Genomic DNA, 18,978 nt, shown 5'->3' on the forward strand with positions numbered 1-18,978 from the left:
TTGGAATGGTATGCTGGTGGGAGGTTTGAGCGTGGATGAGGTAAGGTGATTTTGATTTTTGAACCACTGGATTTGAAGAGGTCCCATGTGTGTATCGGAATAAATCGAAAATGGATTTTATATGGACAACAACCATCCGTGAAATTAGTGGTGGAAACTATCTTGTCTGGCTTACTAGAATTAGAATACAAAGACAAAGAGAGTGCTTGAGAGAAAGGCATACTGTCCGTCATCATTGGCAGGGAATTTTCAACTTAATGGACACAAGAATTCTATGACTTTAATGTCGAATGCCACATGCCGATACCTCCGTTAATCATGTAAGATGTCTTCCATATATCATGGAGCTGTGTAAAGTGGTCAGCGATTGTGGTGGTGGTAATGTAACGTTTTGGTTGTAATGGCAGGAGTTACTGTTCAGTCTGATATAAATTATAATGATTTTGCTAATGTGTGCCATAAGGGTAGAATAATTAATTATTTTTGAAAAAAAATTTCTTGAAAATTGAAAAAATATTAATAGTTTTTTCAATTCCCAATAAAATGTTTTTAAAAATAAATGGTTTAATGTATGCCTTAAGGACACATATTAACTAGACCCTAAATTATAAAGCCAAATTGCAATCCAAGGTTACACAAATATGACCAAGTGATGATATATAAGAACAATGTTGAACTCTCTCATAAACTGCTCACATGGGAAGAAGAGCATTATAACATGAAAAAAAAAAAAAAGACCTTGAGCTCAAATTTCAAAAAAAAAAAATTTCCCACCAGTTAGAAGGGTACATCAATACAAAATTATATTGCAATTAATTGAATTGATACTTATCGAGTAAATATTTAATGATTGAATTCCCTATTCTTTTATGAACAAAGGAAAATTGTAATATCTTTTGTATAATGAAATCCCAAATGGAAGGGTAATCCCTGATTGCCAAATCATTGTACTGAGATATCAAGGAAGGGTTTCTAGCTCACTATACATTGTGCTCATTAGAAACAAGTAACTTCTCTTCCTCCTCTGTCAGGTCTTTTTCTGAGAGCTGAATGTTTGTCTTGGAGTTCATTTTATTCCATTCATTCTCTACACGAAAGAAAACCCATTGGAAGCGACGGAAAATCTCCAGGGCAGCAACTGCAAACACCGTAAGGTAATTATGGCGAAGATGGGCAGAGAGCTTGTATGTCCATGCCCAACGCAATACAAGATTGCTTCCCATCACCCAAAAATAAACCTGCAATTCAAGATACATATATAATTACATCATGGAACCAAGTATTACAACCTAGACCAATCACTAAACCAGTAAGATGAGGTCATTTTGATCAGTGCACTAATTAAGAAATATTTACGTTAAACTTTCTTGGCTTTCTGAAAAATTTTAAGTTGGCAGTGGAGAGCCAGTCCCAACAATTAATTCAGGTCACATAATATTGTACAGCTCATACCAGTTCACTCTAGCTTTTTTGCCAGGGGGGAATTCTCCTTGTTGGTTCAGCTAGACAGGCCAATATCATAAAGACATTACTCAAATACTACAATAAAATAGGCATAGCCTTACCCATTTTCGTCCGTATAACAGGTGTGAGAAGACGTGTGGTTTGCTGAACTTGAATATCCGAGTGAAGCTACTGGCAAAAAGAAAGGGATATTTATAGGCACTTCACCAAATAATATTCAAGAGAATCAAGACATAACTTCTAAAACAGTGTTATCTGTGTTCTTATATGGAATGGATCACAGTACAGTTCAAGCACAAATATCAAACAAGCACACCTAAAAGAACTGTAAATTAATTTGAAAATTCACTTTCCATTCAAGTAACTTGCAACTTTATAATATTGCTCCAAGTCTTTTTTCTTTTTTTTCTTTTTCCCTTCTAATTCTACCATGTAACTTCACAATTTATCTCCAACACCCTCAACATATATATCTATATATATATATATATATATATATATATATATATATAGATATATATGTTGAGGGTGTTGGAGATAAATATATATATACATTTTTTTTTTTATAAGTAAACATTAACATTTGTGACAACTAAATTCAAAATCACAGGGGCATGAGTTTTATGCGGTGATACTATGACTTCCAAGATTTATAGAAACTGTATAGAATAGCAAGGGCCAGGAAACATGCTAACTTGTGCCACAAAATTGAGAGCTCAACTACTTTAGATTTCACATGCAAGGGCTCTACAGTAAAAGCCAGCAGGAAAAGGATTTAATGTGTAAGCATGTTACGAAGGTTAATACCAAATAAATACAAAATCAAAGGGGCATGTTAATTATGATGTGATATTGTGAAGGTATAAACATTTGACATACCTCCAGTCCCAATCACGGGTAACATCCCAGTAGAATGAGTACAAAGAGTTCAAAATACCAGAGATGAGCCAGAGAGGCCGATAAAAATTTGTCCACCTATCAGGGAAGACATGATATTTAAGGGCTGATAGAAAAATCACTGGCACTGCGGTCGAATATTTTAAAGCTGAAACCATAAGCAAACAAAGTTACTATGATCTTGTAGCAATAAAGAGTAAAATATAAATGCTAGATGCAGAAATCACTAATTGAAACGTAAACAAGCAATATAATGGACAACCCAACATTGCAATGTTCCAAAAGGCATCAGACGATAAATAACACAGATGAGACAACATAAATGTGAATGATCCAGAGATTTTACCATTCAGAAGGGTTGTTTTCTCCCCAGTATCCTTGTATTGTCGAAGACATTGGAAGAAACGAAAAAGATATGGTAAAACAAGAACAAAAGGAATTGCAAGGGAATGACTGCCACAAACAGAATCAGCTTCAAACCATGCAATAGTGGCAACCTGCTTGAGTTTAGAAAAGATTTCTTAACAAACGAGAAGTGAAGCATCAAATTTATATCAAACCACGTTTAATAAAAACAAGTGTAACTTGTAATAGCCATAATTTAAACTAGCAGGAAACGCAACAGGCTCCACTAGAAATTTAGCAGCAAAGAGGCCAATGACCTGGGGTAATCAAGCTACTGGCAGAGGATTTTACGTTGTACATTGTTCTCCCTTAACTGGTTTCCACACATAACTAACCTCACTCATCAATATAACAATGTATCAGATTGTACCAATTTTCTCACTGAATATCTCATGGGTAATTAATTAAGTTTCAGAGTTTTCTGAACGCATCTTTTCATCCACCATAAATTTCTAGAAAATTGAGAGAAATATATATATATATATATATATATATATATATATATATATAAAGAGGTTCTGTTTATATACTTTCTCTGTACTCAACTTCACTTAGCTTTATCACATTTCCCAGCAATATGGTATAGGCTACACATCTCTATTCCACTTTATCAATTTGAAATGTGCTACAGTTTTGTACTAAAGGGAAAACAAACACCTTTTTCAAGTGAATCAATCTGGTTACACCAACAAAAAGTTTGGATATGTGTGCACCTAAGATAAAAACATAAAATAAGAAACATATGATGAGAATATCTAATTAACATTTGAAATTAAAAGAACCAGTGATAGAAGTAACAACCATGGGTTTCAATCAGGCGCAAAAAGATGACAATTTTATGACAACATAATATTACAAAATATTATATATTAAAAAAAAAGGAAAAGAGAGAGAGAGAGAGAAGAGAGAGATGATTAGGGTAAATCTGTTAATAGCATAAAGCCCATCTCAACAACAGAACACTGACCTGTCGATGGACCATTCGACATACTGAACGCTCCAAATCTGAGAAGACCTGCAAAAGAAGTGACAAGTACAAGCACAGTGAAAAAGGTATTGTGGCAAGAATATATCTTAAGATAGTTCTATCATTTTTGTATGTATATCCGAAATAGATAAACAATTTCCTGATTCTCACTCTCAAGAAAAGGTTAAACCTAGGTAGAATGTAACCTCATATTTACCCGTATCCTATACTCCACTGAAATAATGAACACATACATGTGTAGGCACATAAATATGTGTATATTTATTTTATTTAAGAAACCAATATAATCTTATTTGAAATGAAAATCATGTTATTGAAATATAAAACCATACAAGTGCATGGGATTTGACCTGGAATATGGTTAAAGTAGACAAAGTGATGCATACCTTTGCCATGGAGGTCAAGATATCAGCCACAAAAAAATCAGAGAACGATATTGCCTGAATTCACCAAACAAGCATCAAATATTAACTACAACACACTAGGAAAATAATAAAATGTTTAAACCACAAAAGAACCCATACATTCTTCTCCTAGGCATTGTATGAAAAATAAGAAAATGGATGAGGGGTGCCATAGTGTGCTTCATATGAAAAAGGCAGGTTGTGGGTTAGTTTGATTCCCAGACTCTTATGCTTCCAATGATAAGTTATATGATAATCTAGCATCAATGAGCACACAAACCACAGTACCCATGCTGTTAAGGTTGTGGGGTTTTGTCCTGCCAGGATTTGTCACCTCAATATAGTAGTCATCTGTTTACCATGTGTAGGTTTCATTCAAGTATATTTGCACTAAAACAATGTTGGCTAACACTTTACTTGACTATTTGACAAACGAAAGAAACATGAAAAGAAAATGAATAATTTTATACATGATCGCTGCAGTGCATTTTCATGACAGTACATACTTCCTTTTTTAGGTAAGAATTTTTTTTTTTTTTTAATGGGAAATTTACCCACTCACCTTCCCCTAGCACTTACAAGGGGAGGGAGGTACCAGTTGAGCTAAAGCTCATTGGCAAGTAAGAACAATTTTATTAAGGAAAGACTACTTCATGAACAAAGACCACAAAGAAGCCTTAAGAATTACAAAGAAAGATCTATGTACAAAAAGGCAATGACTCTTAAATCGTCACAATGTAATCACTATTCATAAAACCCAATGCGCGAGACCAATCAAGTGTAATAGTGAAACTATTGACCATCTATTCCTTCATTGTCCGGTTGCTTTGGAGTTGGGGGATATGGTTTTTGGTTTATTTGGAGTTTGCTGCGTTATGCCAATGTCTATTGTTAAGCTTCTTGCTTGCTGGCAAGGTCGATTTGTTTGCCATCATAAGGGAGATATATAGATTGTTGTTCCTCATTATTTGATGTGGTGTATTTGAAAGGAAAGGAATAGTAGGTATTTTGAAGACAATGAACGTTCGATGCATGATCTCAAGCTTCTATTTTTCAGAACCTTATTGGATTGGTTCTTAGTGTGGAGAAACGAACCTTTCTCTTCAATTTTGGATTTACTTGATTTATGTAATTTTTGTATTTGATATTTACACCTTTGTATGCTCCCTGTGAACTTGGGTGTCTCTTTTTTTTTTTTATATCAATAAATCTTTATTACTTATCAAAATTTTTTTTTGATTCACTGTACTTTCCCCATCTTCGAATGTATGCTGATTGTGTTCCCTCCATATGGTCCACATAAAACATAATGGAATAATATTCCAAATATCTGACAAATGGTTACCCATCCAATTTCTCCAACCAAACATAACTTCAATCAGCTTTTCAAATAAAACCTAAAGCTTCACAAAGCAAAAGCAGCAATGCAATGTATCAATAGATGATCCACCATCTCCTCATTACACTAGCACATGCAACACCAACCTACTATATACCCCTCTTAACAAGATTATCACAAGTGAGTATCTTTCCCCATGCTACCGTCCAAATGAAAAAGGAGATCCTTCATGAGACCTTAACACCCCAAATGCCTTTCCAAGGGAAGAGTATGGCTTTTAGCCCCTAAGAGCATTATAGAAAGAGTGACCATCGAATCCTCCCCACTCTTCTTTAGCCTCCAACTCACTAGATCACTATTAGGGATATGGGAATCTAGAAGATGGAGAAATGAGGTCATCAAATAACTCCTAATCATTAAAATCCTAAAGGAATCAAACATCCCAACTCCTATCCCCACACCCCCCCCCCCCCCCCCCAGGGGGTCTACCTCACCAACAAAGACTCCATTGAACCTTCTTTATCAGTGGAACAATCATACAGGATAGGAAAGCCACCCTCAAAGGCTGATCACACCAAGTGTGATGCCAAAACTGGATCCGATTACCCAAGTCATCATCAAAATATACTGTAATAGCCTATTTCATCTCATCCTAAGGATCTTTCACCAATCACATCCATGAGAGTTTCTAACAAGTTTTATACTCATTACTCTAACCTTCCCAATCTTCTCCGAACTTCATAACCACTACATGCCTCCATAAGCATGTATCCTCTGCCACAAAACGCCAATGCTATTTCCTCAACAGAGCTTGATTGAAGGTTTTAAGCTTCCTAATGCTCTTGCCTCCATTAGCAATAGGAGTAAAAACTTAATCCCATCCCACCACATGATGTTTAAACTCATCTCCCAAACCACCCCACAAGAAATTCCTTAGTAATTTCTCAATTCTATTTGCCACATTAGTAAGGATAGTGATAGTGAAAAAGGATAAATAATAGGTAGTTAAGCTCAATTATGTACTCTTCAATAATGTCAAGCTTCTCCAATATAGGGTTCCATATTGACTTTGAATTAAAAGAAGCCCCTAAAAGCATACCAAGATAAGTCATTGGCAAACAGTTATCAGCAAGATCAGTCTTGTTCTCAACCACACCAACCCAACCATCTCACTCTTACTCAAATTGGCTTTTAGGCCTATCACCAACCATTTGAATCTAGAGAATCTGGTCAATTTTGGCATCACAAAAAAGAACTATATCATCAGCAAATAGTAGGTGTGAGACACCCAACCCATCTCCTATTGCATTGCCTACCTTGAATCCCTTAAGAAGGCTTCCCTCCTCCATTCTCTTTAGCATCCTACTCAGAACTTCCATAGAAAAGGAAAGGGGATAAAGGATCCCACTAATTTCATAAAGGCACTACTCAATAAAGTCACTAATCGTCTTAACTCAAAATATCAAGTCAAAAAGTAAAAGTTTGCAAGAGTTATCATATTGAAGGAAAAAATGTGAAGAACAACCTAATTTTTGTACTTGCTGTTAATTTCCCTTTAGAGGGTCATGGTCCCCCAATCAGCAATGACACACATGGGAACTCAAAAGACTCTAAAGATATATGAATTTTGTTGATCTACATATTCTTTCAAAAGCTATACTAAAAAAAAAGGCTTGAAACTATTCATCAATATGTAGAAAATACCCAAACATCCTAGAAAGAGGAGAGTAATATAACCAAAAAAAAAAAAAAAACTTGCCTGTAGTGGGAGAACTATTCGCCAAAGAGTTCTTAACAAGTAATAGCGGGATGATAAATAAAAAATATCAAATGGGAATATCAATATCATCACAACAGCACAATATAAGAGCACCTGCAGAGGAGTGCCATTAAAAGTTAGTACAATTGTAACAATTTCAATGTAATAGTAAAGGTATAACAAAAGATGAAGATCAATTGCTTGTCAATGAGATATTCAATATGGTATGAATATATTATGAAAATAAAGTAGTCCTTGTTATATACAATGCATGAACACTAAAACTAGACTAAACAGAAGAAAGAAAAAGTAGAAGGAATCACTTATGGCATTATGCCTGGCAGGTTAGGTCATCCAATCAGAGTTTGCTTTCTAATATAGATAAACTAATATTCAACAGTAGGATCATCTCCTATGTAGGATCATATTAAAATCCAATAAATGCATGAAACAATACACCATATATAAAAGTTTTCAACATAATATTTGATTACAAGAAGGTCTCAATAAAGACTTCTAGGAAGTAAAGTACCCAATATAAAAATTACTTACTCCATCCTCCTCAATGCACATATAATAGACCCTAGAATAAAGCTCATACATAATTAACTTTTCACCACTCTAATGTGTGAGACATTTCAATACATCTATGAAGCTTCTGCTTCCATGAGAAAATATGTTCAACATCTTCACCAAATATTACAATCAGGTTTGTACAGAGAAAAAGAGATTATTGGAATGACATAATTAAACAAAATAGTCTGTCCATAATTTATAAGAGTGGATGCATCTATTACACTGGTTGTGATGCAGCCAAAGATACTTCTCCATGAGAATAAAGATAAAGATACGCTGTCATGCTAGTTGGGACAATAATAGTCATCCATGTGGCACACTGCAAATATCAGAAAGGATGGTCGTGGTTATTCTAGAAACATATACACAATACTAATATAAATAAATAAATATTGAATATAGATGAAGATAGCAGATAGAAAATATCTAAGAACCTGCAATACATGAAAATTACAGAGAAAAGTCAAATCTGACAAAAGAGAAGTATAAGAGGACTGTTAATAGATGTTTGTTTAAAACCATAATAACAAGAATAATAATTATAGGGAAAAAAAGATTTTAACCTAATGATCAGAAATAGAATTTTCAAAGTACTTTATCAAAAACCCAAAACTCACAACCGGAAATCCCAGAATTACCCATCAAAACAGATGGTCATGGCTATTCTAGAAACATACACACAATGCTAATATAAATAAAGAAATATATACACACACTGTATTTAATAAGGTTTAAAAGAAGAGAAGGACTATAAATTATTTAAAGGATTGCATTTTGAACATCTTTCATGTAAATGTGTAAACCCACACTACTCTATAATGAGAAACAAAAAATTAGCAAAAAAGTAAAAGATCCCCTGGCTTCTTGTATAATTCTTGCTTTACTAGTTATTAATTTATTATTAATAGTAAGGCTGAGTCAATGTTGGACCCTGAGTTTAATTTATTATAGTTCTCACCTAGTTTCTTACAGTTCCAAAATTGTGTTGAGACAGTTGCAAATAAATACAATAAGGAAAGTCACTAATGCTGATGACCAAAAGACATCTTGTTAAAACAAACTCATATTGCACAATTAAACTTATTCGTTTCTAATATAAGTCTTGTCCAACAACAACAACAACCAAGCCTTAGTCCCAAAATCTAATAAGTCTCGTGGATTCGGTAAAATAAGTCCTGAGGTATTTGGAGCGTTTGCTAACTGGAGGAGGGTATTTTAGTAACTTCTGTATGGAATATTAAAGGAATCAAAAGATTCTGCTAGTTGTTAACTTTGACAGTAGGGGGGGTATTTGCTTATTTCCAGTAGTTAAGGGGGTGAATTGTTAATTGCCCAATAGAGAAAGGGGAAAGTCTAATTTACCCTTCAAACTATTTCCACATCCTATTGATGATAAATTGAAAAACATAAGATGTGTTAAAAGCTACAGGTTTATTTGGATGCCCTTGTCAACAAAAAGCGGGTGCCAAACCTGAAACTGAAAATTTTAAAATTGAAGAATCATATCCAAGAATGGACATAGTTCACGTTTGGACACATTTCACATAGCATACTTATTAAATACCATATGGCAAAAGAATTGGTAAAAACCATTAGGCTAGTTAAAGAAAAATGACAGAGTCAATGCACTGGCTGTTTAATATGATACCTTCCAAATTTCTCGGTGAGTTAGATGATTTTGATCAAGATCAAAAATTTTTGCGTAACTAACATTGGCTTGGGAAAAAACCCATAAATTAATTCCCCAAAGCCAAACCATAAGAGTCTGCAATATCAAAATTACAAGAAATGTGTTACCAAAAGGATAAACAATGTAAGAATATGAAAAGATAGTCTACTCTCAATAAAATATAAATAACCAAAACTCACCACAAGTAGAAGAGGATTATAATACAAAAATGCCTCATATAGAAATAAATCCCGTAAGTCCACACTCATTCTCATAACGGAATCCCATCCAATCTGTGACATTCACATATGCCAAAAAAGAACATTCTGACGATGTGAAATCCAAGATATTTCTGCTAGTACTCCTATCAATAGAAAAAATACAAAATGGAACTAACCTTGCAACAACTGAAACCCCAGACAAAGAATAGTAGTACCTGGACATAATTTAAATTAGTATCTGATAATATATATGAAAATCTGGAAAAGAAAACTGAAAATAATAAAGCAGATTTCTGGGTAAAAATAAAAATGCAACTCATCAAGATTATTGTGCACACAGGAGACAAGTAGAGACAGAATCATTTTATATCTATTGCTGAATTATTCTCAAAACAAGAGCGATTACCATACTATGAATTTGAAAATTCAATCTTTAGTTAAATCAAACCATTTCATAATTTTTTTTGATAAGTAAAACCATTTCATAATTATCCACATCAACAATTAAAATCAAACTGAAAAAAAGAAGAAGAAGGAATTTAATAGCATATAAAACAATGATACTATTCAAATAATGAAACCTTGAATCTCCATAATAAAATAGGCGATGGCATCATGGCGGCAGTGCTCATTGGTGTACTTGCACTCTTCAAATCATTTGTCTCCATTGAATGTGAGAAATTATCCTCAACACCATTTTCCACCTCACCTGTAGCTGTGACATTCAACAAGTATAAGATGTACAAAAAAATCAACCATCAAGGTAATACAATAGGATTCATTGCAGTTTGACTTGAAACTATGGGGCCATTTGCCATGTCCACCATAAATTAAATTTTTGCAAGCAACATCTTATTGTTGGTTTGGATTTTATTAGGGCAAAAGTACAATTGTACCTAATAAAGGCAAGGTTTTTAAAAGTTGTACATAAGAATATAAGCTAATAAGTTACCAGAAATAATAATAATAATAATAATAATAATAATAATAATAATCCACACACACATTTAATTTGATAATAATTTGCAATGTCACCCCACCATCCAAATTAGTGTCAAATTTAACAAAGAAATGGGCTGGGTAGCACTAATCTGCCAAAATTAACAGGTCAGTTCTTGGTAATTTGCAATGTCCAGTCCATTATAACTGAACAGTGGGGTGCACATTGCAAATTAATCTCAACAGTACCTAAATGCTTATAACCCAAAGGCTTATAACCAAATCTCAACAGTCGTTAAATATAAGGTAAAAACTATATGCTTATAACCCAAAGGCTTGTAAACCAACATTACCTAGATCAAAAACAACTGGTCTGCTTCCAGACTTCCTTAAGTGTGGACTATTGCTAGGAGCAGTCACAAGACCTCCAAACATAGATAAAGCTAGCAGACAGAAGATTTCTTTAACGTCTTAGCCTGCACTAAGATCTGCAATAAGTGAAATTACAGAGAAAAGTCAAATTTTACAAAAGCTAAGTATAAGAAGAACGTTAAAAGATGTTTACTTTAAAATGAAACAGACTATAAGGAATTTAGCTAAAACCCTAAAAAATAGGGACATGCATAATTTTTTTTTTTTTAAATTCATTTTAAAGGTGATAATTAAGGTGTTATACTTGTAAAATATTGCACAATTTGATCTGTAGTTGCTAATCTTTCCCCAGAATACATTCATCTTGGGGCCAATTATCTGAAGTTTCCAAAGAATACAAGAGACTCATAACACAAGTACAACAATGTGAGCCATTGAAATAGTGTGATTGATGTACCCAGAAAATCGTAACTCCACCTAATAAATTAATCAAGACACCATAAACTGAAACAAAATATGAAGAACTCATCAATGAGAACACACAATCTCAACAGCAATTTTGAAGGGCTAACTTAATAGTCTTTATTTATGAGAAACAAGATCTGGATGCACCCTAATTAGTAATTAGAGGTGTAAACCAAACCATCCTAATCGAAATTCCCAACACAAAGGTGTGTGCGTGTGTGTGTGTAACAACCCAATATGGCTTTAATCATTGACTTAATTATCTAACTACCCAAGCCAGAAGAAGCCCTATAGCACAGCCTCCAATTTGCATCACGCAAACAAAACCCCAATATGTTATTTCAAATATATTGATACAACAAGATCCACACGCCCAATTTGTCCAGTAAAAAGATTAATTCAGTTGAATTGAGAATCACAGCATATTCATGGTAGATAACAGTAACAAGTTCCCTGCAACACATCTACATAATTTTATTGATTCATTGACTTCCGGGTTCTCTCTCTCTCCAACATACAATGTACTTGCAATTGACCAATCAACACAATCAATAATTGCTGTCAATCCAAAGCCATACAAAGTTGCAACAAACAATAGAAATGTCATAAAATCACTGCCTCCTGGACGTCAAAACTGCAATAACAAGAATTATAATTACAGAAAAAAAAAGGAGAATATTTTTCTTTGTTTTGCCTTGATGGTCAGAAATAGAATTTTCCAAAGTACTTCATCACAAGAAAAAACTCACAAATCCGACCATAATCCTAAAAACCCAGAATTGCCCATCAAAACCCAGTTCCAAAAAACCAAACAGTATTATAAAACAACAAGAGAAAAAAGAAACAAACACATAGAAAACAAGTGGATCAGATCCGAAGAGACATACAGCGAAAGGCTTTGAATGATCAATTGGTCTGCATTACATATGGCTCAGCGCAATGCGAACCTTATTCTTCTACTGAGTCCGCTGGATCTCTCTCTCTCTGCTTGTGCTTTGGTGCAAAAGGTTAAGAGGGTGGTTTAAGGGGCTAAGTAGAGGGATAACCGTAATACAACAATGGTCTGAGGACCATTTTGCAAATTTAATCAGTTTGGGGTGGGAGGGCTGGAGGTTTCGGATTTGACTTCAAATTTAAGGCGTGTTTGGTTTCGATGTCGGAAACGTGTTTTTGGGTTGAAACTCTTGAAAGTGAAAAACTTCAGAGGGGTCTAATGTATTCCTTATCATTTGGTCTCTTTAACAGGAGTGTGATAGCCATTCAAAGTGAGCCTTGTTTCTATAAATAAATATATATGTATACACACACACACACACACACACACACACATATATATATATATATATATATATATATATATATCTATCTCTCTCACATTTTTTTTTCTTTTTTTTATAAGGAGATAAGGATATCCTCACATTTAAGGCCAGTTTGGTAAAAGATCTCTAATAAAGTTGTTGTTTTGTGAAAATACGTGTGGGTAAAAAAGTGTGTGAAAATATGTGTGATAGTCATTCAAAGTGTGCCTTGTTTCTATAAATAAATAAAATATATATATATGTATATGTATATATATATATATATATATATCTCTCTCTCTCTCTCTCTCTCTCTCTTTTATATAAGGAGATAATGATATCCTCTCATTTATGGCATGTTTGGTAAAAGATTTCTAATAAAGTTGTTTTGTGAAAATACGTATGGGTGAAAAAGTGTGTGGAAATATGTGTAATGTTGTTTAAACACTAAATACTAACAAACATTCCCTATCATCAAACTCTCTCTTATTTTTAGTTTTTTTTTTTTTAAGGCTTTCTTATTTTTAGTTTTTTTTTTAAGGCTCTCTTATTTTTAGTTTAGTTAGATGTGAGATATGCATCGGCATAGTATTTAGTTGATTTTTTACGTGGGTTTCAGTTAACTCAACTGGTAAAGTTTCTGATGGTTATATAAGATACCAAAATCTTATTGGTGTCTTTTTTAAAAAAAATTATATGATTAGAAGCGAACACTTTAGGTTGAAACTCCCTTTAGAAAAAAGTTGGTTTTGTATGGTTTATATTAGTTTTTTAAAGATATTTGAATTTTTTAAATGTCATGTATCCTATATCTGAATCAAAATTGGATGAAATTAGATGATATATATATATATATATGAGATATGTTCAAGTTACACCTAATGTAACTTTTATAAAGTTATGAATTTACCTCGCTTAACAACAAAAAAGAAAGAATGTCTTTTTTTAGCTTTCTAAAAGATCTAATAGTTTAAAAAATATCATTTAACACTATTACTTTGCAACCGATAACCTAATTAATACCAGAATATTTTCTCTCTCCCCTTATTTATTACTTTCTACTTATTAAAAGGCACATCGCACGCCATCATTTTCAATAACCTGCAAAACACAAACTCATCTATTGAAGGGCACCTTGCCATTGCCAAAGTGGGAGTTTCGGCAAAGAAACAATTGCACGGTACACTCGAAATTTGTTAGGTTGGCATTGTTTGCAAATCAAGCATTTTAGAGTTGCTCTGTTTTCCTACCAAACTTAATTACCGTATATCTATAAGAGTTTCTAAAGAGTTTTACTTTAGAAAGAATCCAAAAAAAAAAAGAAGTTAAGTTGAATTTTAATTTATTTTAATTTATTCCTCCCATATGTAATTAGTAATCATATAGGGTATTTCCTCAAAAAAAAAAAGTAATAATCATACAGGGTAGGCAGCAACCCAAAGTCTATGGGAGAAGACTTATAGTATTCTCGTTTAGACACCCATTAGAGGAAGCTTGAAATGTCATGGATAAGTTTCAGATAATCCAATTGCACACAGCAAAAAATACCAACATACAAGGAGGCAAATGATTAGCACTATAAGCCTTTTGTACTCTTACTAAACGGATATGGCTAGGAGAAATCCAACCCATCATATGTGATTTACAGCAACCTCTATAGTTTGCTCAATAAAATTTCTACCGTTACTTAAAAAATTGAAAGTTTGAGATAAAATTTTGGCATTTATTAAAAACAAAAAATGAAGTGCTCTTCAATGGGTGGAAAGAAAAAGGGAAAAAAAAGTGTGGAAAGTAATAAATAAAGAGAGAAAAAAAAAATGTTATTAACAAGGCAAATTATATGAAAGTCAATACATTTTTAATTGTTTGTTTTAACCGTTAGATCTTTTAGAAATCTACAATGTAAAAAATGTGTAACTTTATAACAGTTACATTAGGTGTAACTTAAACTCAGCTCTCTCTCTCTCTCTCTCTCTCTCTCTCTATATATATATATATATATTTAACTACTATGCTTTACCTTTACATAAATTTTATATAAAAAAATGCAATTAGTTAACATTGCATCTCTTTTTGCTGACTATTACCATTGCATCTTTTATCATCTAAAAGGCTATTGAGAAAATATAATTGTTGAAAATTTTGAAAATGTTACTATTGGAAAATTTAAAAATATAGTTGTTAGGAATAAATAGAGGAAGAATAAAAAAATATTTTAAAAAAAATAAAGAAAGATTAAAGAAAAAATAAAGAAATAATATTTAAATTAGATGAAGTTGGTGTTGGAGACGTTCTTATTTCATTGATAAGGTTGCTAAATTGGCTAAAAAGTCAATTTAGCAACCAATGCCCTAAAAATGTGTTCTACTGCAGAGAAGGGAAACTTGAAAAAAAAAAAAAAATTTGAGTATGAGCTACAGTGAGCTGCTAGAGATAATAGCTCACTGTGGCTTAAAACTCAAAAAAAAAAAAAAAAACTAATTTTTTAATGTGTGGTGTTAAAAAATAGTATTATAATATGTTGATGGTTGTGATTCTTATTTATTATATTGAATATATTATTTTATTTTGTTGTTTATATTATTTTAATATGTTTAATGTTAAAATAAAACATTTAATACTAGATGTATCGCAAAATGAGATGTTAAAATAGATAAAATAGTGTTTTAAATTGCTAAAAGTTATATTTTTTTTTAGCAATTTGTGAATGCTCTAATCCTTTTTGTTTTTTTTTGTTAGTTTGTAGATCACAAGCAAGGTGCTAACAAACAAGGGTGTCAACCTAAAGCAACCTCATGGTTTCCGATCCTAAATTATATCTTTTAATTTTTTTTCCACTTGACCAGAAATTTGAACACATGATATATCTTTTGCAGATCCATCCTTAATACAAAATGAGCCGAAGGGCGCAATTTCAAGGCTGTCCTTGAAGTGAGCAAATCACATGCTAACCAATGATCCTAAAGACGTGCCAACTGCCAACAACTAAGCTATAAGCTAATATACTTCCTTAGTTCTCAAACAACCCCACCCTTGGGATGGAAAAAGCACCAAAACACTGGCATTTATTAGAATATTTAACTTGATAATTTAATACTAAGAAAGTGCGAAAACGTTAGATAGAAGCTAGGGACCATAATCATAAATTTTATGACAAAAATAAAATAAATTTTATTGATAATAAACAAGTGAAAATGGCGTGTCCTAAAGGGTCATGCTAACAAGTTCCCTTAGAGCAATGGTTAATAATCCATTTTATGAGAGTTTTGACATCATTTTTATAGAAAATGAAAAAAACTATCAAAATATTAGATTATGTTTGGTAACTGTTTTTTTCCTTTATTTTCTGTTTTCAAAAAGCAATTTTCTATTTCTGAGACTAATGCTCCGTTTGTTTTGACGTAAAATATTTTCAAATGTAAAATATTTTACTGTAAAACATTTGCAAGTGTTTGGTTAGTGTCATTGCCAATATAAATCGGTCACCACTAGCCACCGCATACTCAGTCACCTGGTACCATTGAAAAACACACCAACTGTAATCCCATCCAATCAGCCACCGTCATCCACCTACCCAAACACCCAAGAGCCACCAAAATCACCACCAACCTTTCAAAAGACAGCCATCAAAACCACCACCAGTTACCACCAAAGATTCAGAAAACCGCCACCAACTACCAAAGAAACAACCACCAACCACCCAAAAAACAACCACAAACAACCCAAAAATCCATATTAGAAAGGCAAAAATACCCACAAAACCAAATCAAAAACCTAAAAAGAAAACCCTTGAACAAAGAATCTAATCTAAAAATCCAACAACCCAATAAATCTAGCGGTGGCAAGATCAGAACAGTCACCGGCAAGATCAGAGCAGCTACCAAAAACCCAAGCCGCCGCTCAGCATCTAGATCCCGATGGATTTTGTGAGAGAGACGAGAGGAATGAGGAGGTGTGAAATCTGTGGGTGGCACCGTAGGTGGGTGGCGCCAGTCTGTGGATGGCACCGATCTGTGGGTGGTGCCGGTGGGTTTTGGGAGAGATGGAATGGGTTAGGTTGTGACTTGTGAGAGAAAACTAAGAAGGAGAGATAGCGTAAGAGTTATCGAGACTAGAGTTAGTGAGCAAATGTAAAATGTTTTACCAAAATTCTAAGTGTAAAATATTTTACATAAATTTGCTTAGGTTGATTTGATTGATTGAAAATATTTTAATTTTAACTAAATATTTTACTACAAAACAAATACCATAAAATAAGAAAATATTTTATTGCAAATATTTTACATCGAAACAAACGGAGCGTAAAAAACTTGTTTGGCAACTCTAAATGGACAAAAAACAAAAATTGTTTTCAAAACTCAATTTGTGAAGGAAACTGAAAATATGCAAAATATTATTTTCAGTTTCTAATTTTTTTTTATACAAGATAGAATTTCTACTATAGCCTAATCTAAGTGTATATGTGTGTAAAACTCCCTCTTAGAGACTTAAACCCTGACCCTTTTTCCCCCACACCCTACAAGTATTTCTACTTGTAGAGTGACCATTGCACCAAGGGTGCGCAGCCAGTTTCTAATTTTTAAAAGTCAATGAAAACACACATTTAATTTAATGAATCTGTCTCATTTAATGAGTTAATTTTAAAGTTCAAATATTAGTAACAACATATTTTAGTATTTTATATTTCTTTCTTCAAAAAAATATCTTTTTAATTTCAACTAACCAAACATGTTTTCGATTTTAAAAATACAAGAAAATTGTTTTTTCTTTATATTCCAAAAAACTAGTTTATGAAAATAGAAAACAAAACTGTTACCAAGCATAACATTAATTTTTTTTTCTTTTCCCATAAAAATTTTCTTTAAATAGATTGTTAACCAATACCCAAAGGGCTTCTATTAACATTTTCTTTTTTTATTATTATTAATCATAATGCTCATATTATAATTAATTGAAAAACTAAGTTTTTATAAACCAAAAACATGTCATTTTATGTAACCATATTATCTAGATGTGTTGAAGAATGATTAGAGTTGTAAATAGACCGAGCCGCTTATTAACAACTTGGATTTAGCTTGATAAAAAATTAGTTTATATTTATTTGTTTAGAAACTGTTGGAATATTATTTTTATAAAAATAATAATTTTGAAGGTCATTAAGTGATAAAATACTTTCTCAAAAAAAAAAAGTGATAAAATAAAATCAGATTAATTTTGATTATTAACATATCGATTTTCTTAATGACATTTCGGTTTCTTTTAGAAATTCTAAGTAAGTATATTCGGAAGACTTTTTCATATAAGTTGGCAGTCTTTGCTTCTTAACATTTTTTCTTAAAAAACTAGTGAACGTTACTGATGTGTTCCTATTGTTCAATCTTAATCCATTGCTTTTAACCCCTATTTTAATTGGCTGGAGTAATTGTATTTAAAACGTATTTGACCACTAAGCAGGTTATGATATTTCCATTTATATATATATATATATATATTTTTTTTTTTTTGCCAAGTGTTGGGGATGATTTTGCGATAAGGGCCAAAAATGCAAGATTAGCCCGAATCTCCCCTTGGATTCTTTAAAAACATTAATTTGTGAAAAATCGAGCCCAAAATTCCAAATGTATAATGAACAAAAAGCTAATGATGCTTTAACAAAAGAGAAACCAAATGCCATAACTCAAATACGAGAAAATGTATACATGTCTGAAACTTCGACCCATAGTCAGCAAAAAGAGAAAATTGAGAGAGGTTATGAGGAAGAGAGGGAAGATTCTCCTGTACCCATATTTCCACTCTAAGATTCAGAATTGAGAGAATGCTAACTGGTTGAATGGGCTTTTACTTTAAAGTTCCAGCTATGTGGGTAAAATGTAGTTGTCATTTTTGAACTAAAGAAAGAGTTTTATATAGAGTTTAGGGTATTGCTAATGACTAAGTTTTTGGTAGTAGAAGAGACTTTTATCCCCCATGACACTAATTTGGTGTCTTGGCTTGGGTTGCTTTTGTTTAGGGAAGAGTTTGACACGCTTGTAAAATGATTTGGGAAATACTTGACTAAACCCTCATTAGCTCTCCCTTTTCAGTTGTTTCAGGCCATTGGGAGGCTCACCTGAATGAGAGCTAACAATTGAAGTTGGCCAATGAGAGCTAACCATTTTTAAAGGAAAAAAGGGGTCTGGCCA

The 18,978-nt window shown here is 32.7% G+C and overlaps 1 protein-coding gene across 2 annotated transcripts; it reads right to left on the minus strand.

The window, feature by feature from the left end:
- Positions 1-711: 711 nt before the first annotated feature.
- Positions 712-12,555, minus strand: LOC142640598 (uncharacterized). 2 transcript variants are annotated; one of them, XM_075814770.1, is made up of 14 exons: positions 12,386-12,555; positions 11,015-11,149; positions 10,304-10,437; positions 9,899-9,937; positions 9,702-9,794; positions 9,481-9,597; positions 8,056-8,151; positions 7,257-7,370; positions 4,141-4,194; positions 3,734-3,781; positions 2,708-2,858; positions 2,344-2,509; positions 1,566-1,632; positions 712-1,238 (listed from the first exon to the last, which is right to left on the minus strand). In XM_075814770.1, exons 2-14 carry the CDS (start codon positions 11,094-11,096, stop codon positions 981-983), a joined length of 1,419 nt encoding a protein of 472 aa, XP_075670885.1. In that variant the 5' UTR covers positions 11,097-11,149; positions 12,386-12,555; the 3' UTR covers positions 712-980. The 2 variants fall into 2 exon arrangements, with proteins under 2 accessions (XP_075670885.1, XP_075670884.1); XM_075814769.1 differs by having other exon boundaries at positions 1,566-1,635.
- Positions 12,556-18,978: the final 6,423 nt, after the last annotated feature.

Source organism: Castanea sativa, chromosome 6, assembly GCF_040712315.1.
Source record: "Castanea sativa cultivar Marrone di Chiusa Pesio chromosome 6, ASM4071231v1".
In the NCBI taxonomy this organism is placed as follows: Eukaryota; Viridiplantae; Streptophyta; class Magnoliopsida; order Fagales; family Fagaceae; genus Castanea; species Castanea sativa.